The sequence below is a fragment of the Grampus griseus genome (assembly GCF_964374135.1).
Source record: "Grampus griseus genome assembly, chromosome: 6".
NCBI lineage: Eukaryota > Metazoa > Chordata > Mammalia > Artiodactyla > Delphinidae > Grampus > Grampus griseus.
In genome coordinates, this window is record NC_139000.1 from 37,057,876 (window position 1) to 37,079,059 (window position 21,184).

The 21,184-nt window shown below is 37.7% G+C and overlaps 1 protein-coding gene across 2 annotated transcripts in view; it reads right to left on the reverse strand.

Annotated features, from left to right (window-relative positions):
- UNC13B (unc-13 homolog B) overlaps positions 1–21,184 on the reverse strand; it is a gene marked incomplete at its 5' end in the record, with an annotated part of 220,009 nt that overhangs the window by 147,579 nt on the left and 51,246 nt on the right. For both annotated transcript variants that reach the window (XM_082655905.1, XM_082655904.1), the window contains 5 exons: positions 1,505–1,578; positions 10,544–10,667; positions 11,816–11,933; positions 15,815–15,914; positions 18,681–18,710. In XM_082655905.1, coding sequence (XP_082512031.1) covers positions 1,505–1,578; positions 10,544–10,667; positions 11,816–11,933; positions 15,815–15,914; positions 18,681–18,710 — 446 coding nt within the window. The remainder of the gene's footprint in view (positions 1–1,504; positions 1,579–10,543; positions 10,668–11,815; positions 11,934–15,814; positions 15,915–18,680; positions 18,711–21,184) is intronic.

The following is a 21,184-nucleotide window of genomic DNA, read 5'->3' on the forward strand; positions in this document are numbered from 1 at the left end:
AAGGCTTGTGGGATCACTTTAAAATGGATGAAATAGGCTGACACCAAGTTGAATCCACTGTGTAATTTTAACATCACTAAAAGAGAGGCAAGATATAATCTGCCTACAAAAAAACAAAAAAAGATAATGTTGTGAAATCCTAATCCCCAGTACCTATGAATGTGACCTTATCTGGAAATAGAGTCTCTGCAGATGTAATCAAGTTAATCCAATGACTGGTGCCCCCACAAAAATCAATGGAAATTTGAACACAGACACAAAAAGAGATGACAACGTACTGTGAGGACAGGCAGACACAACCCAGGAAGGCATGTGATAGTGGAGACAGAGACTGAAATAATGTGTCTATAAGCCAAGGAACAGCAAAGACTGCTAGGAAGCACCAGAAAGTAGAAGAAAGGCATGGGACAGCTTCTTCCTCAAAACCTCCAGAAGGAACTGATCCCACCAATACCTGATGTCAGAATTTTAGCCACCAGAACTGTGAGAGAATAAATTTCTGTTGCTGTAAGCCAACAGTATGTGGTACTTTGTTTTGGCAGCCCTGGGAAACTAACACACACATCAAATCACTGCATTTTGGCTTCCTGTACTAACCTATGGATATTGACCATTAATTGACAAATCCAATGGCTCCACTTCATTACTCATCTTCTTTGCTCTCGGTAATATTTCACACTGTCAAGAATTTCTGCCTCAAAACTTTTTTTTTCCTTTGTTCCATAAACCTTTTTCTGGTTCGCCTACTCTCTCTTTCAGGCAGCTCTTTCTCAGTCTCTTTTGTTTCTCAGGATTCTACCTTTGATGTTTCCCAAGGTTTTGTCCCTGTTCTTCAATACTCTTTCTACATACTTTACCTGAGTGAGCTTGCTACAAATATCTTGATAAATCCAAACTCTATACCCGACCTCATCATACCCTGAGCTTCAGATTCTCACATTAGGTTGCTTACCAGATGTTTCCTAACAGGTTGCTTACCAGACAAATTTTCTAATAGCCCAACATGCCCTAAATTAAAAACCTTATCTTTTCCCTCCACCACCACCAACAAAAACACTCCCCATTCTTGCTGGCCCAGGTTGAGCTGATTGTGTTCTATTCTGTGCACAAAACTCATCTCTGGAAATAAGTTAGGACAGCAGGACTAAGCAATGCAATAGTCTAAACATTCCTAAAAAGAGCACATAATAAGGATACATATCCAAAAATCTGGGAACAAGCAGGAAAAAAAGGCTTCTGCTCATCTGTGTAACAAGAGGACAGATTCCCTAGTATAAGCTTGCTCCCCAACAGTCTAGAGCCAGACTAGGGCCAATTCAGCCACTTCTGGGGGACAATGGGAAGAAAAGAAAAAGCAGACAGATCTTTCTAATAATAGGCAATCTTCTAGCTACCTTTTTTCGCTAATGCAGTTTAAATTCTTTCATTCTTCAACATGTTCCTGAGTCACTCCCTTAAAGCGTCCTATAAAGACACTCTTTACATTGTAAAAAACAGTTCCTACCTCATTGTCAGTTCCCAAGGCATTGATTTGCTCCAATTTGTAGGTCCAATATCTGGCTTCCTCCTCTGGGATATCTATCACAAAAAAGAAGAAACCACATTACCAGGCTAATAATTTAATCATAGGTTGATAATACTTTATTCAATCATACAATCTAAGTTAGAAGGGTGGTGGTGATGGACTAATTTTACTGATGGCTTGGTTCTTGCCATGAACATTATCTTGAATCTTCACAAAAACCAAAATAATATATTATTATTCCCAATGAATGAGAAGACAATATTGTTAAGATGTCAATACCTCCTAAAATGATTGAAAGATTCAACACAGTCGCTATTAAAATCCCAATATTTTTTTTACAGAAATATAAAACCCCATCTATATGGAATCTCAACAGACCCCAAATACCCAAAATATTCTTGAAAAGGAAGAACAAAGCTAGAGGACTCATACTTTCTTATTTCAAAACCTATTAAAAAGCTATAGTAGGACTTCCCTGGTGGCGCAGTGGTTAAGAATCTGCCTGCCAATGCAGGGGACACGGGTTCGAGCCCTGGCCCAGGAAGATCCCACATGCCACAGAGCAACTAAGCCCATGCACCACTACTACTGAGCCTGAGCTCTAGAGCCCGCAAGCCACAACTACTGAGCCCATGTGTCACAACTACTGAAGCCCACGTGCCTAGAGCCCGTGCTCCGCAACAATAGAGGCCACAGAAATGAGAAGCCCGCACACTGCACCGAAGAAAAGCCACTGCTTGCCACAACTAGAGAAAGCCATGCACAGCAATGAAGAACCAAAGCAGCCAAAAATAAATAAATAAATTTTTTTAAAAAGCTATAGTAAATCAAAACGGTATGCTACTGACATAAAGACAGACATATAGACCAATAAAAGAGAATAAAGAGCCCAGAAATAAGCCCTTACATATATGATCAAATGATTTTTTTCAAGGGTACCAAGAACATTCAATGGGGAAAAGCATCCTTTCAAGAAATGGTGCTGGGACTTCCCTGGTGACGCAGTGGTTAAGAATCTGCCTGCCAATGCAGGCGACACTGGTTCAAGCCCTGGTCCAAGAAGATCCCACATGCCGCGGAGCAACTAAGCCCGTTGCCACAATTACTGAGCCTGCACTCTACAGCCTGTGAGCCACAACTACTGAGCCCATGTGCCACAACTACTGAAGCCCATGTGCCTAGAGCCCGTGCTCTGCAACAAGAAAAGCCACCGCAACAAGAAGCCCGTGCACCACAACAAGGAGTAGCCCCCACTCGTCACAACTAGAGAAGGCCCGTGCACAGCAACGAAGACCCAATGCAGCCAAAAATAAATAAATAAATAAATAAATTTACTTTAAAAAAAAAGAGAAATGGTGCTGGCACTACTAAATATAAAATGGACAGAAAACGGGGACCTGCTGTACAGCACAGGGAACTATATATTTTGTGGTAACCTATGAGGGAAAAGAATCTGAAAAAAAAGAGATGTCTATGTATTTTAACTGGATCACTTTGCTATACACCTGAAACTGACACAACATAGTGGATCAACTATACCTCAATTAAAAATGCAAAAATAAATAAAATCTTATTTTAAAAAAAAATAAATTTTTTTAAAAAAAGAAAGAAAACATAGGCAGAACACTCTGACGTAAATCACAGCAAGATCTTTTTTGATCCACCTCCTAGAATAATGAAAATAAAAACAAAAATAAACGAAAGGGAACTAATGAAACTTAAAAGCTCTCACAGCAAAGGAAACCATAAACAAAATGAAAAGACAACCCATAGAATGGGAGAAAATATTTGCAAACAAAGTGAACAAAAAGGGATCAATCTCCAAAATACACCAACAGCTCATGCAGCTCAATATCAAAAAACAAACAACCCAATCAAAAAATGGGCAGAAGATCTAAACAGACATTTCTCCAAAGAAGACATACAGATGGCCAAGAGGCACATGAAAAGATGCTCAACATCGCTAATTATTACAGAAATGCAAATCAAAACCACAGTGAGGTATCACTTCACACCAGTCAGAATGGCCATCATTAAGAAATCTACAAAAAATAAATGCTGGAGAGGGTGTGGAGAAAAGGGAACCCTCCTATACTGTTGGTGGGAAAGTAACTTGGTACAGCCACTATGGTGAACACTATAGAGGTTCCTTAAAAAACTAAAAATAGAGCTACCATATGATCCAGCAATCCCACACCTGGACATATACCTGGAGAAAACCATAATTCAAAAAGATATATGCACCCCAATGTTCATTGCAGCACTATTTACAATAGCCAGGACATGGAAGCAACCTAAATGTCCATCGACAGATGAATGGATAAAGAAGATGTGGTACATATATACAATGGAATATTACTCAGCCATAAAAAAGAATGAAATAATGCCATTTGCAGCAAAATGGATGGACCTAGAGATTGTCATACTGAGTGAAGTAAGTCAGACAGAGAAAGACAAATATATGATATCACTTATATGTGGAATCTAAAAAACAAATGGTACAAATGAACCTATTTACAAAACAGAAATAGGGTCACAGATGTAGAAAACAAACTTATGGTTACTAATGGGGCGGGGAAGGATAAATTGCGACCTTGGGATTGACATATATATAAAATAGATAACTAATAAGGACCTACTATATAGCACAGGGAACGCTACTCAATAATCTGTAATGACCTATATGGGAAAAATCTAAAAAAGAGTCAATATATGTATATGTATAACTGATTCACTTTGCTGTACAGCAGAAACTAACCCAACATTGTAAATCAACTATACTCCAATAAAAATTAATTTAAGAAAAAGAAAGAAATGGTGCTAGGATAACTGAGTATCTACAATGCACAAAATGAAGGTGGACCCTTATTTAACATCATATAGAAAAATTAACAGAAAATGGATCAAAACCTAAATGCAAGACCCCAAACTGGAAAACTCTTAGAAAAAAACATAGGGCCAAAACTGCACAACCCTGGATTTAGCAGTGATTTCTTGGATAGGACACCAAAGGCACAGGCAACAACAACAAAAAATAGACAAATTAGACTTCATTAAAATTAAAAACTTTTCTGCATCAAAAGACAGTATCAACAGAATGAAAAAGTAACCCACAGAATAGGAGAAAATATTTGCAAATCATATATCTGATAAGGGATTAATCCCCAGAATATATAAAGAACTCCTAAAACTCAACAATAACAAAAACCCAATTCAAAAATGGGCAAAGGACTGCTGGTGGGAATGTGAATTGGTTCAGCCACTATGGAAAACAGTATGGAGGTTCCTTAAAAAACTACAAATAGAACTACCATATGACCCAGCAATCCCACTACTGGGCATATACCCTGAGAAAACCAAAATTCAAAAGGAGTCATGTACCAAAATGTTCATTGCAGCTCTATTTACAATAGCCCAGAGATGGAAACAACCTAAGTGCCCATCATCGGATGAATGGATAAAGAAGATGTGGCACATATATACAATGGAATATTACTCAGCCATAAAAAGAAACGAAATTGAGCTATTTGTAGTGAGGTGGATAGACCTAGAGTCTGTCATACAGAGTGAAGTAAGTCAGAAAGAAAAAGACAAATACCGTATGCTAACACATATATATATGGAATTTAAGGGAAAAAAATGTCATGAAGAACCTAGGGGTAAGGCAGGAATAAAGACGCAGACCTCCTAGAGAACAGACTTGAGGTTATGGGGAGGGGGAAGGGTGAGCTGTGACAGGGCGAGAGAGAGTCATGGACATATACACACTAACAAACGTAGTAAGGTAGATAGCTAGTGGGAAGCAGCCGCATGGCACAGGGATATTGGCTCGGTGCTTTGTGACAGCCTGGAAGGGTGGGATAGGGAGGGTGGGAGGGAGGGAGACGCAAGAGGGAAGACATATGGGAACATATGTTTATGTATGACTGATTCACTTTGTTATAAAGCAGAAACTAACACACCATTGTAAAGCAATTATACCCCAATAAAGATGTTAAAAAAAAAATGGGCAAAGGACTTGATAGATGTTTCTCCAAAGAAGATATAAAAATAGCCGAAAAGCACATAAAAAGATGCTCAATCATTAGGGAAATACAAGTCAAAACTACAATGAGATACCACTTCACACCCATTGGGATGGCTACTATCAAAAAAACAGGGGAAAAAACCCAAAAAAACAAAATAACAAGTGTTGGCGAGGATGTGGAGAAATTGGAACCCTCGTACACTGTTGGTGGGAATGTAAAATGGTACAGCTACTATGGGTAACAGTATGATGATTCTTCAAAAAATTAAAAATAGAATTACCATATGATCCAGAAATTCCACTTCTGGGTATGTACCCAAAAGAACTGAAAGCAGAATCTCAAAGAGATATTTGCATACCCATGTTCACAGCATTATTCATAATAGCTAAAATGTGGAAGCAACCTAAGTGCCCATCAATGAATGAACAGATAAGCAAAATGTGATATACACATACTAGGGAATATCATTCAGTCTTAAAAAGGGAGCAAATTTCGACATACGCTACAGCATAGATGAACCTTGAGGATATTATGCTAAGTGAAATAAGCCAGTCACAAAAAAACAAATACTGTATGATTCCAATTGTATGAGGTACTTAGAGTAGTCAAAATTGGAGATAGAAAGTAGAATGGTGGTTGCCAGGGGCTGGGGGCAGAGGAGAATGGGGAGTTACTGTTTAATGGGTATAGAATTTCAGTTTTGCAAGATGAAAAGAACTATGGATATGAATAGTGGTGATGGTTCCACAGCGTTATGAATGTATTCATACCACTGAATTGTATCTTTTAAATGGTTGAGATAGTTAATTTTATGTTACATGTATTTTACCACAATAAAAAAAGAGTAAAGAAAAATGGTACACATACCCTCATTGTATATATTTAAGATGGACTATAACAACTTCCAAAAAAAATGCAACATCTTTTAAAAACATCAAATGTGGGCATCCCTGGTGGCACAGTGGTTAAGAATCCATCTGCCAGTGCAGGGGACACGGGTTCGAGCCCTGGTCCGGGAAGATCCCACATGCCGCGGAACAACTAAGCCTGTGCGCCACAACTACTGAGCCTGCACTCTAGAGCCCATGGGCCACAACTACTGAAGCCCGTACGCCTAGAGCCTGTGCTTCACAACAAGCAAAGCCACCGCAATGAGAAACCCACACACCGCAAGGAAGAGTAGCTCCCGCTCGTTGCAAGTAGAGAAAGCCCGCGTACAGCAATGAAGACCCAACGCAGCCAAAAAGAAAAATAAAATAAAAATTTAAAAATCATAGTTGATTTGGCTCCAGAGCCTGGGCTTTTAATTTAAACTGTAATATATTTAACCACTCCTCTTGTTGGGTACTTAGATTGTTCAAAGTTTGTACTATTATAAATAGTACTGCAATAAACATCCTTGTAGCTCTGTATTTTTCTCCTTAAAACTATTTTGAGGGGTGAGGTAAGTAATACATGCACAATGGTTTAAAAAGTTACTCAGGGAAAATTAGGTCTCCCTCACAAATCAGTTATCTTTCTTTCTTATAGGGTACCACAATTAATGCTTTCTTGTATATCGTTCCAGGGTCAGTCTTTGAATCTATAAGCATATATGTAGACCCCCAACCCCTATTAAAAACACAAATAGTAGCATATTCTAACACATTCACTGTCCCTTGCTGTTTTCTACTTAACAATGTATTTTGGTGAATTTGTTCTACATCAGAACTTATAGACTGCAGCAGAGCAGCTCTTCCTCCTCTCTCACTTATTTTCAACAAGTGCAAAGTAAACCATTTTATGGCTGAGGAGTGCTGTACAAATTAGGTAGTAAATTACTTGAAGGTTTTATTATAAGACTTTGAAATATTGCCACCAATTGCTGAAGAGCGGTTTGAGGGGAAGGAGGTGAAATTTTGGATAGGAGGGACAAAGGAGAAAGGACTGTATTTGATTCCTTCATGTGGATTACTAAAAAGTGTACCTGTTTAAATGTCACCAAAGTTGACCTGATCCATATTTTGTCTCAGTGTTTCTCTTTTGTGCTGAATATATGGGTACGTTTGATTTTCTTTTTTAATTTTTTTTTATTATTTTTTTTTGCCAAATCAGAAAAAAAAAACCATTTAAAGTCTCTAGAGATGGTCCTAAGAGCACACAGCAAATGAAGAAATATATATTCAAGAAAATCTACTACAACTTTAAGAATAGCCAATTTCTGCTGTATTTGAACCAAGACCCATCCCCACCCACCCCCCTCCCAATTCAACAAGACAGAAACTCCATTCCAGACTAGTATAGCTGAGAACACAGCATTAAGAATACAAGCAACTAAGCCACAAGCAAGAACTCCAATTGCTTTTCTCTTCACCTGCAACTTGGCCTACAGACACACAAGAAAGTCTTCTTTTCTATTTTTCTGAAGTAATAGTTGCTCTGAGTTTAGTTATTTCTGAGCTTACTGGAAAATCATGCCATTTTTGCTCAAATCACCATAAGGTACAAGATATAAATAGACTGAAATCATAAGACAGCAGCAACAACACTAGTATACATGAATATCAGTAAACAGTCAAAATTAAAACTGAATAAAGTTAAATTAAACAAGATACCAACATTTAAAAATTGGGAAATTACAGGGGCTTCCCTGGTAGCACAGTGGTTGAGAGTCCGCCTGCCGATGCAGGGGACACGGGTTCATGCCCCGGTCTGGGAGGATCCCACATGCCGCGGAGCGGCTGGGCCCGTAAGCCATGGCCGCTGAGCCTGCGTGTCTGGAGCCTGTCCTCCACAACGGGAGAGGCCACAACAGTGAGAGGCCCGCATACCGCAAAAAAAAAAAAAAAAAAAATTGGGAAATTACAAAATGTTGGCAAAGATATGCAGAAAAGAGACACCTGAGACATAGTTGGCAGAAATATAAACTGGTACAATCTTTTTTTTTTTTTTAACACAAGCAACTTGGCAGTACTAGGAAGAGTAACGATACACATACCTTGTGACCTATTCTTTATTTAATTAATTTTTATTGGAGTATAGTTGGTTTACAATGTTGCGTTAGTTTCTACTATACAGCAAAATGAATCAGCTATACATATACATATATCCCCTCTTTTTTGGATTTCCTTCCTTTTAGGTCCCCAGAGTAGACTTGCCTGTGCTTTACGCAGTATGTTCTCATTAGTTATCTCTTATACATAGTATCAGTAGTGTATATATGTCAATCCCAATCTCCCAATTCCTTCCACCTGCCCTGCTTTCCACCTTGGTATCCATACTGTTTGTTCTCTACGTCTGTGTCTCTATTTCTGCTTTGCAAATAAGATCATCTATACCATTTTTCTAGATTACACATATATGCATTAATATACGATATTTGTTTTTCTCTTTCTTTCTGACTTACTGCACTCCATATGACACTCTCTAGGTCCATCCACATCTCTACAAATGACCCAATTTCGTTCCTTTTTATGGCTGAGTAATATTCCATTGTATACATGTACCACATCTTGTTTATCCATTCCTCTATTGATGGACATTTAGGTTGCTTCCATGTCCTGGCTATTGTAAGTAGTGCTGCAATGAACATTGGGGTGCATGTGTTGTTTGAATTATGGTTTTCTCTGGGTATATGACCAGTAGTGGGATTGGTGGGTCATAGGGTAGTTCTATTTTTAGTTTTTTAAGGAACCTCCATACTGTTCTCCATAGTGGCTGTACCAATCTTCTTTCCCATCAACAGTATAGGAAGGTTCCCTTTTCTCCACACCCTTTCCATTATTTCTTGTTTGTAGATTTGACCTATTCCTTAAATTCTACTTTAAGCAATTTATCCTAGATTCATAAATGGGCATAGATAAAGCTATTCATTACAGTGGTATATCAAAAAAAACTGGAAACAACCTACATGTCAATCAATAAAGGATTGCAAAAAAAAAAAGGATTGGTTAGATAACTTATGACATAAAGCAGCTGTTGAGATCAGCAAGATAGATCTTAAAGTATAACATGAAATGATGTCCAAGATAATATGCTTTAGTTTATACAATACTATCACCATATATAGTACATAGAGTATGACCCAAATTTTGTCAAAATAAATTTCTAGAGAAGAAATTTCTTGTGCCTAAACCAAGACACAAGAAAGTTAACAGTGGCTTATTTCTGGGGAATGCAAAGGAGGTCAAAAGAAGGAGGAAGAGAAACTTAACTTTTTATCCATGTACATTTCCATGCTATTTGAATTTTTATAAGGAACATGTATTTTTGTGTGATTTTTTTCTTTTTCCTTTTTTTTGGCTGTGTTGGGTCTTCATTGCTGCGTCGGCTTTCTCTAGTTGTGTTGAGCCGGGGCTACTCTTCGTTGTGGTGCATGGGCTACTCATTGCAGTGGCTTCTCTTGTTGCGGAGTACAGGCTCTAGGCGCAGGCTCAGTAGTTGTGGCTGGCAGGCTCTAGAGCACAGGCTCAGTAGTTTCAGCGCACAGGCTTAGTTGCTCCACAGCACTTGGGATCTTCCCGGACCAGGGCTAGAACCCTGTCCCCTGCGTTGGCAAGTGGATTCTTAACCACTGAGCCACCAGGGAAGCCCTTTTTGTGTGATTTTTAAAATTACTTTGTAAATTACTATTCTATTTATTAGTGCTACTTCAATGCTTAAATTAACAAATCACAAGGTATATATTCACTTCAAGGCAATAAATGTTAAAATATTATCAAAAGAATAAATCATTGATATTCTCTGACAAGCAGGTATTTTATTATAATAAATAGTTATAAGAAACTAAATGACTTGAAAAGAATGCTTTCAGTGTGGATTCTTTAATGAGCACCATTCTAGAGTCTACTTTGCACATTCCTGAGCTAGGTGTTACAGGGAATGGAGTGGAAGACAGAATGCCCTGAAAGGATATGGCTGACAAAAGACACAGTAAGACAACAACTAACAAACAATTTCAAACAATGTGGTAAAAAGTATTAAATGTTTTTTAAAATCTAATCAGACTCACCAAAAGGCAACTCAAATCTTGCATCCAGCAAAATTTTATGGGGAGTTGGGTTTTTAGTTCCACAGATCTCATCATCTTTCATTAATGTCTCTGCCTCCAACGTGGACCATTCCCCAGGCCCTTCCTAGAAAAGAGATCTAAGATTAAACTTCACTCTTTCATGACTCCTCTCTTGGTTAAAGGGCCAGGTCTTTTTCTCTCATTTTCCTTGTCAGAGAGCTTCTGAGGGCCACTCACATATCCTAATGAGGCAAACACATCAGAGTCACCACCTGCCTCTGCTGTATGTGGCTTCTGTTCTCCCTCTTCGGTGGGAGAGCAGCTTTCACTGTGCTCAGCTTTCTGCCAGCCCACAGAGGATAGAATTTCCAGAGCGCTAAACTCAAAAACAAAGCATCTCCATGGATCAATATTTAATCTGTACAATACTTAATGACTATGTCACTTAATGTGTCACTATTTCTAATCACTAAAGAGCTAGTAACATGGCTAGTTAAATTGACCTGAACTGGGACCACAGTGAAAATATTCAAAGTGAGTGTCACAGGGAAATTATGCTGACTTATGTTCTAATCTGGTAAAGTGGAGTGGAAATTCAGTCTTGAAAATAGTGTATTAAGACAAGTGTGATTACCAATTGCCAAGCCTGTAGTTCCTTAAACTCTGTTAGGGTTATATGTGGAAGAAGGAAGACTGAAATCAGGTCCCTGGGATAGGTGACTCAAAGAGCTGGCTGAGGAAGTTTAATGGGACTCCTCTCAGAACAGTGTCTTAGAGGGAACGCAGAAGCCACAGGTATCCTAGATCGATCCTCTCTCTCTCTCTCTCTCTCTCTCTCTCTCACACACACACACACACACACACACACACACACACACACTCTCACTCTCTCTCTCTCTCTCTCTCTCTCTCTCTCTCCCTCTCCCCCCACCCCTCTCTCCCCCTCCCTCGCACTCCCCTCCTTCACCCTGCTGATCCCACCCACCCCACCACCACCACACACACACAGAGTACTCAGAAGGGGCTATCTACCTGATAAGGCTAAATAGGTACTCTGGCACCTCTGAGTTCAGTCACAGGGCAGAGGGAAGGCCTTAGATAAAATCCCCTGAACCTCTCGGTGACATTAGGAGTAAGCTGGTTTTATGTCCTCTAATTAGGAAGGGGGCAGAGAAATCTGAGATATATGGATGAACATTAGCTGAATGGAGCTAGGATGCAGAGAAGCAAGGGCTAGAACCCTACCTCCAAATGGGCAATGCACTGACTGACCTCATCTGACTGACGAATTGTCTTCAGTGCAATCCACACAGTCCCCACCATGGTGTCCCAGATCAGTCCTTTGTTCCATACTTCCACACTTAGACCCAGGTCCAGACGACTAATCTCACTGAAGGAAAGAAGAAAGCCCTTTTTTAGAAAACCAGGTAATATGAAAGAAACATCTACATCTCCTGTTTTGCTAAACCTTGAGTATGTCCTGATCAGGATCCTGTCATCAGGGAAAAATCAAAATGTCCCTAATCCTACAACCACTCTTTAGGTTCCCAGAAACCTATGTAGGGTATGCACAGAAAAATGCCTCTGTCAGTCTGTCCCCTCTCCTTTGGAGCTACAATCATTGTTAGACTAATACAGTTTCACAAGAACAATGAAGCCAAGCAATGAGGGCATTACTGCCAGGAATGTCTGCCTACAATCTCCAAACTTAAGCAACAGTTTTATATGTTTTATTGTAATACTAGCACTGCCTACAACTTATACCTCTGGATACAGGGAACTATGAGGAGAAAGCAAGGCTTCTTTATGACAAATATGAAAGGGAATCCAAGCAAAAGTAAAAGGGCCCATGAGAAGATCTAAGTTTGATGGGAACTTGTGGTCAGAGGCAGGTGAGGGATACTGGAGTGTGCTAGTTCATTATCAGTTAAAGCAGGTACTGTCACTGATAAACAAAATGATCACAGGATAATGATAAACACAATGATTTTCCTGTAATAATAACTAGGAAAAATTATTTAAAAAGAAATTATTCCAGGGAGCCAGGTGACCACTAAGCAAAAGCAGTGTCATACATGGAAGAATATCAGCTTGGAAGTGCTAACTCAAAAATAATTATGGACTTAAGGTGAAACAAGCAAACGCTTATGTTAATGCTAAAAACATTCTCCAGAAAGCTCTTATGGAAACACAAGGTTATTTGAGGGGAAATGCAAGAAAGATGAGAAAAGGCCAATTCCAGCAGGAAAAGCAGAAAGGTATTCTCAGGAAAACAACAGCTATTCATCACATGTAGAAGTTTCAAGTGTGTGCTTTAGAGATAGCTTGGCTTCCCTGTTGTACTATTAAGATACATGTTCTCAGATTCACTAGTTTGGGATGTGGCCTTATAGCCATAAAATTCATATCAAGTGTGTTGAAAACAAGTGAAGTAAAGCAAATTTGCCCCTTTTACATAAATACAGCAGAACAGAAAAGTACTGAGTTCATTTTTTTCATTTATGTTCACTGACATGTACAATTCATATGGCTTGGTACATTGGGGAAGACACACAATATAGGACCTAGCTCCCATCTCTAAAAACTTCCAAGCTATCTGGAGAGCTGTTCAAAACCAAAAAGTAGGTGACCAAACCCAGCCACTATGTTAGGGCATTCACAGGGGGGAAACTGAGCTTTTGGCCCACAGTTTCATTCAGCCTAATTAACTGATTAGCCTTGGGAAAATATATGTAACAACCCCAAATCTTTTGAATCTGGAAAAGAAAAATTGCTTGGGGATACGTACACAATATTCCCAAAGCAAGTCCTAAATAGCGTCTCAAGCCAATAGCTAAAAGAAACAGCCAGAGGTCTTTCTTTACAGCTTGACTTGGACAGATAAAGAAGAAAATCTGTTCTTCAGGGAACTCTGGGAAATAAAGCCCAAACAATGAGGATATTTTCTGTGAGAAATATCTTATCTACATCTGCTCAAGTGGCCCAACTAAGAGAAGTCAGAGAGCTCTGTTTATGCCTCATCCCCAGAGCTCTGGGGAAGTTCCTGTTCTGTTAACTCAATCAACAGTATATGTGCACACATGTATACAAGATTCTGAGCGAGGCAAATTCACAGTAAGTGAAGATGCCCTCCTTGCCCCTAAGAAATGAACAATCTAGTCCTGGAAATAGGACAAAGAAATACTAAAGATAAATGAGAAGTACCAAAATGAATATTAGATACTACCACATAATACAATAGGGAGAAAAAAAAAGGAGAAAGGGGAACAAGTGACCAGCAATGGAGTTACCAGTGACAGAAGAGCAGGATAGGAGGAATAAGGAATAGGAGCAGTAAGGTGGATAATGTAGCTAATAAAACCTGTGTGCAGAAGGAGAGAGGACAAAATTCACACAGCATCTCAAGGTGGGAGACAGAAGAAAAGTCACACATATCACAGTAGGGTTGAAAGAGTAAGTGCTATGGGAAACTGGAAAATAAACAAGTAAGAATAAAGCTACTATGCTGATGAGAGACTGCAGAAGATTGATATGTTTCACATGCTGGGAACAGTTATAACAGCGAGTGATTATTACAGCCAACTGGAAATCAAAAGAAAGCAGGATTGCTAAGTTTATATACCACAGCCAGAACTGTGGTATGGCTAACAGGGAAGAGACTTGAAAAAACTGTTCATAGCTGACTTTACACGAGTGAAGAAAAAACAAATGGTCTCACTCTGATGTCAATATAACAGATAGGAATAAATGAGGTTCATAATCTTGAGAGAGGGGCAACCAGTGAGAAATCTGACACCACTAGCCTCTTCTTGAAGCCCCAGTTCTTCAGCTTCCAGGACACTACTATCTCGTTTCTCCTTCTTGCTCTCTGTTCACTCCTTCCTAGTCCTCTTTATCCCCTCTTTAAATGCTGGTGCTCTCCAGGCTCAACCCCAGGCCCTTTTCTCACCCAACACACTCTCCCTAAGCTTTCTCATCTATGCCTATGGCTTCAACTGACCAAAATATTTCTCCAACCCCGGCTTCCATGAGTACCAGGTTCAAGTTTCTAACTTATCTTCTGTAACTTTCTTCTTACCTGTCCTATAAGAACTTCAAATATAAGCTTGTTCATAACTGATGTATTATTGTCTCCTATCCTAATGAGTAGCTCACCACTCACCCAATCACCCAAGACAAGTCTTGGTTCTACCTCCTTAACATCTTTTATCCATCCTTTTCTATCTATCCTTCTGTTACTGTCTTAGCCCAAACCCTCATAATCTTAACCTTTAACTATTATAATAAAGTTTCCTAAATGGTACTATAAAAAGCAATATATTAAAAGCCCAGAGGATTGGAATGTTTCCCCATAAAAAGAGTCATCCTATATCTGAAATGGACTATAAAACTCGCAAAGCAATTTCACTTCAATCACAAATTTCACTGCAATTTTAATACATTTTCTTGGTTGACCCCCTTGTGCCCACCTTCCCAAAAAATAAGCATAACCTTGTAAGCAAGAGTAGACCTTTACAGATAAGGAAACTGACACTCAGAGAAGCTAAGTGATTTGGTCAGCCCTTCAAAATGATATTGTACATTTTTGTTCCCTTTCCTAGAGCAGAAAAAAAATTGCTGAAATTTAAGAGGAAAAAAGGAAATAGCAAGTTTTTAAAGCCAGAGCTTACAATCATAATATACTAAACTTTGTGTCATATGCAAGCAATTCTACTAATATTTACTCATTTTTATTAATTAGATGAAGGTAGAATTTTACTCCATAAAGCAAAAGGATTATAAGCACAGACATCCTCATCTTCGAAAGCAGGTGACTTGGAAACACAAACACAGTCCTCACATGCATAACCACATTCCTTCAAGAAGCCTTCTGAGAATCAAAGAAAGATTAAGTTAGGTTTAATATCATGCTCAGTATGTTATACTATACCTAATTCTGACCACTAGGAAAATCTGACTAGGTAGTGTTTTCACCCATGTAAACTGAGCGTTTACTCGAATTCATAATTCGCCTCTGAAAATAGATTACAAATCGGGAGACAACAAAACTGCAGATGTACTTTACCTACCACACACCTCATTTGTTCCTTTCTCTAGTTTTCAAAAAGAATATTTAACATGCTATTAAAATGTGTTTTTAAATATTTAACGTATTTTATAAGTCTTAGATATACACAAAATCTTCAGCCTCTACTTGTTTAATCCAATGTGATTACCTTGGAAATATTGTCAAATGTTGTAGGCATGCTGCTGCTGCTGCAAAGTACTTACAACATAAAATCTTGTTCCCAGGAAGGTTGATCGCCACGGACTGCTACAGTTGTGCTCTTCACATTTTGCACTTTCAGGGTCACATATGTGTTAAATTTGTCTTTGAAAAAATGCAAACCAAAGATATAATACTTAGTGCTCAGATGGTTATCCAGTCTCACAAAGCCCTTGGAATTAAGTAATGTCCATATTACAGTATATATAAGAAAAAATGGAATTATATATTGTACAATATAGCATCATTCTAAGCAGAGAGGTACAGAAAAATTAGAAAACACACACTATTTTCAAAAGCATAATCTACAATAGTGTTTTTCAAATTTAAGGACTATATTTTATATTTGACCAGTAGATACACATATATATACATATAAACAAAAACAAAAGCTTTATGAAATACAAGATGTGATACATTGATATTTTTATTCTAATTTTTAAAATATTAATCATAATTAACTAAATTGACTTTATAGCCCACCTGCAGTTTGAAAAAATAATAATCTAATTGATCTTACAGGAAAGATAAGATATGCAAATTAATAAAATGTATAAAGAAATAAGTACCACAGAGAAAGCGAAAAAGTGCTAAAGGAAGGCAGAAGAAGAAAGAGTTACCTCTATTTGTTTACAGGGACAAGAATTGAGGAAAACTCCTCATAAAGGAAATGGATTTCAAGCTTTATCTATTCACCCTGGCCTAAAGCACAACTTACATTAAAAATATATATATTATCACAGAGTCAGAAAAAGGAAATTCTCTAACCCGAGAGTATAAATTGAGTACCAAACAAAGGTAGGCGGTCTGGATCTCAAAACTCAGAAATCTGACCTAAGACTTAACACAGCACATTTTGTTACTTCCTTTGTATCAGCCATGATGAGGGACACTGAATTGAGAGTTCACTTCTCTATGTAAGAAGTTAATCATAATTTTATAAAATGAAAAAAAAAGACTATCATTTTTGACTCATCAAATTGCCAAAGATTGCTTAAAACAATTACCTATGTTAAAGGTGTGAGAAGATGGGCACTGTCATGCACTTCTAGCAGAAGGTAAATCTTTCTCTTAAGTATCATAAAAAACTATGTAGTCTTATACCTACAATTATTCTACAATTATACCAAAGATATATGAGGATACAAGCCCACCCACATGAGGGAATTCCCATCCATATTTGGTAGTAGCAATGCAGTATACCCCTAAGCTGTTTTCTATCAGGATTCTGTACTCCATTCCCCATGTCCAACCATAGCTGACCAGACCAAAAGGAGATGCCACCCAAAAGCAGCCAGCCAATTCATAAGCTGACCAAAAGCTGAGACCAATATGATTCCCTCTCAAAAGATTTTCAGTAGGGAAAACAAAGAAATAGTAACAATTGATTGGTGCTGAAGCTTGAAGGAGAGGCATATAAATTCTATTGGAGCAGCCACTATGGGGTGTGTGCAAGACAGGTAAGCATAAAAAGCCTGCTGGATGAGAAAGGAGAGCAGAAAAGCTTTTCAGAAAGAAGAGAAGCCCTAACCCAGAGCCACTGGAGAGAGCAGTAGGCCCAGAAACTGCTTTAGTTCCTGTTGCACCCAGATTTGGTTTTTCAGATTTTCTTGGGTTCCCAATCGTGTTTTTTTCCCCATAATCCACAGTACCCTCCTTTTGCCCCCAGAAGGAACTAGAGTAAGTCTTTATAACTAACTTGACATTCAGTTAAGAAAATGTGTATTAAAGTAAGGAGATACCATTTTCACCTTCAGATGAGCAAAGATTAAAAAGTTTCATATTATCTAACGCTGATAAGGATTTGGGAAAACAGACACCCATATGCTTTTGGTCTGAGTATAAGCAAAATTTTTCAGAAATGCAATTTGGCAGCAGCTACCAAATTTGTTTAAAATACGTACCTTTGGCCCAACAATTCTCTACTTCTAGACTCTAGCATACAGATACATTTTCAAAAGCAGGCAATGTTAAATGCACAAGAACATTTATTGCTTATAATAGCAAAAAAATTGAAATGACCTGAATATTCAATAAGGGACCTAGAGTACAACAAAATTCTGGACACTTTTTTTTTTACAGTAGGTTCTTGTTGGTTATCTGTTTTAAATATAGTAGTGTGTGTACAACTCTTTGAAAGAAAGAACCAGATATATGTATACACACATATACACAAGAAAAGACTTTCATGGTATGTTGTTGGAAAAAAAGCAGGTTGCACAAAGACATGTGTAGCTGATCCATTAGTGTATACATGCACATACACAGTAAAACTCTGAAAAGGTATATAAAAGCCTCAAAATAGTTACTTTTGAGAAGCAGAATTGAGTTGGCCAAGAGGTAAGGAGACTAACTTTTCACCGGATTGATATAGATTTCTTTAATGTTTTACGACAGCACTGTTTTTTTTCCACTTTTTGAAGTGTAACTGGCAATTAAAAATTGTATATATTTAAGGTGTACAACTTGATTTTATATATGTATACAGTGTGAAATAATCACCACAATCAAGCGAATTCACATTCCTCACCACCTCATAATTAGCATTTTCTGTGTGTGTGTGTGTGCGCGTGTGTGTGTTGAGAACGCTTAAGACCTACCCTCTTAGCAAATTTCAAGTATACAATACTTGTTAACCATAGACACATTGCTGTACATTAGCTCTCCAGAAATAATTCATTTTGCATAACTTAAACTTTGTACCCCCTTGACCAATCTCTTCCCATATTGATTTTTAATTAATTTAATGAACTTAGTGAATTTAACTAATTTAATCAATGAATCAAATGAAATTAATGATTTTTTGAAAGAATGTTTTTAAATCACAGCAAGTATGGGGAGAAGAACATAATAATTAAAGGCTGGCCTTACCTGGTGAACCCTGGAACTTGGCTCTTTTAACTGCAAGAGAGAAAAAAAGGACACCGTGAAGAATTCTTGCAAGTTAATTTATTTAACCAGCATTTATTGAGTAACTACTATGTGCCACTAGAGTTAGGACTAGATTTTTAAGTCTAAGTCATTAGAGAAAAGAAGCTGGGACTTCTGATCAAAGCTTGAATGCAGAGAGTTAGAAGGGCCCTTAAAAGTCATCCAATCTAATCTCATACTCCATGCAGAAATCTCTTACAGCTTCCTGACAAAGAGGTAGAGGGAACTAAATTACTCCTACGGCACCAAATTTCATGTCAGATAACTTTCTAAGGTTTAAATTATTTATGTTCCTTATTTAAAACCCATCATAGGAACTTTCTCATTCCACTCATGCCAAAAGAAGACCTTAACAGGCCAGATCTGGACAACAGTTTGTTTTTGTTTTTGTTTTTGTTTTTTTTGCGGTACGCGGGCCTCTCACCGCCGCGGCCCCTCCCGTTGCGGAGCACAGGCTCCGGACTCGCAGGTCCAGCGGCCATGGCCCATGGGTCCAGCCGCTCCGAGGCATGGAGCGGCTGGGATCCTCCCAGACCAAGGCACGAACCCGTGTCCCCTGCATCGGCAGGCAGACTCTCAACCACTGCGCCACCAGGGAAGCCCAGGACAACAGGTTTTAAACAAGAGTGAGAAGTAACTTCTTTCTGGGAATAAGCAGATATCAAGAAGAGTTCCTGTCCAAATTAAAGGTATCCAAACTGGAAGAGAAGAGGTAAAATTGTCATTATATGCAGATGACATGATACTAAATATATACTGAAAACTCTAAAGACTCCACGCAAAAACTATTAGAACTGATAAATGAATTCAGCAGGGTAGCAGGATACAAGATTAACATACAGAAATTGGTTGCATTTCTTTACACTAACAATGAAATATCAGAAAGGGAAAGTAAAAAAACAATCCCTTTTAAAATCACATCAAAAAATACTTAAGAATAAACCTCACCAAGGAGGTGAAAGACTTATACACCAAGAACTATAAAACATTGATAAAGGAAATTGAAGAAGATTTAAAGAAATGGAAAGATATCCCATGCTTTTGGATTGGAAGAATTAATATTGTTAAAATGACCATACTATCCAAAGCAATCTACAGATTTAATGCAATCCCTATTAAACTAAATTACATTTAGTTTAATAGAACTAAATGTAAGAGCTAAAACTATAAAACATCTAGAAGAAAACATAGGAGAAAATCTTACTGGCCTTGGGCGATTAGGCAAAGATTTCTTAAACTGGATACAAAAAGCATGAAGTTTAAAAGAAAAAAATTGATAAACTAGACTTTTTCAGAAGTTAAAACATGTATTCCTCAAAAGACTCTGTTAAAAAGTTATAGACCAAGAGGAAATATTTGCAAAATGTATCTGATAAGACTGATAAAGGACTATAAAAAAAATCTCAAAACTCAATATTAAGAAAGCAAAGAACCCATATTTTTAAAATTGGACAGAAGATTTGAACAGACACTTCACCAAAAAAAGATACACAGGTGGCAAATAAGCACATGAAAAGAAGCTCAATATCATTATTCATCAAGGAAATGTTAATTAAAAACATAATGAGATAGCACTATATACCCACTAGATGATCTAAAATTTACAAATCTGACAGAACCAAGCATTAATGAGGATGTGGACCAACTAGAACTCTCATATATTGCTGATGAGAACACAAAATGAAACAATCATTTTGGGAAACAGCTTAGAAGTTTCTTACAAAGTTAAACATATTTATCATATATTCCAGCAATTAGTCTTCTAAGTATTTACCCCAGAGGAATGAAAATTTATGTCCACACAAATACTTGTACATGAATGTTCATAAGAACATTATTGATAACAGCCAAAAACCTAGAAAGAACCCAAATGTCCTGATAAACAAATTGTGGCATATCTATACAATAGTATACTACTCAGCAATACAAATGAAAGAGTTACTGATACACACAACAAAAAATGAATCTGAGAAGCAAATTTTGCTAAGTGAAAAAGCTAGACACAAGACTACATGCTCTATGACTCCATTTACATAACATGCTAGAAAAAGCAAAACCATAATAGAAAGTACAGCAGTACAAAGAAACTCAAGGAAACATTTTGGGGTGATGAAACTGTCTGTATCTCAACTATGGTCGTGTTTACATGACTATATTTATTGGTCAAAGATCAAAACTCCTAGCAGCAATCCCACACTTAGGAATTTACTCTATAGGTAGATTCCACAGGTACAGAAAGAAGTTTATACCAGTTAATAAGTTGAAGCAATGTTTATATTAGCAAAAGATTAGGGGATTGATTAAATGTTAAATTATCTAAATGTGACAAGCAAAGCTTTAGAATTTTCCGAAGAAAATATAAGGGAATGAATATCTCTGTATGATGGGTGAATGGATGGATGGATAGATATACAAGTTTTAGAATAAAAATCATGAAAGGAAAA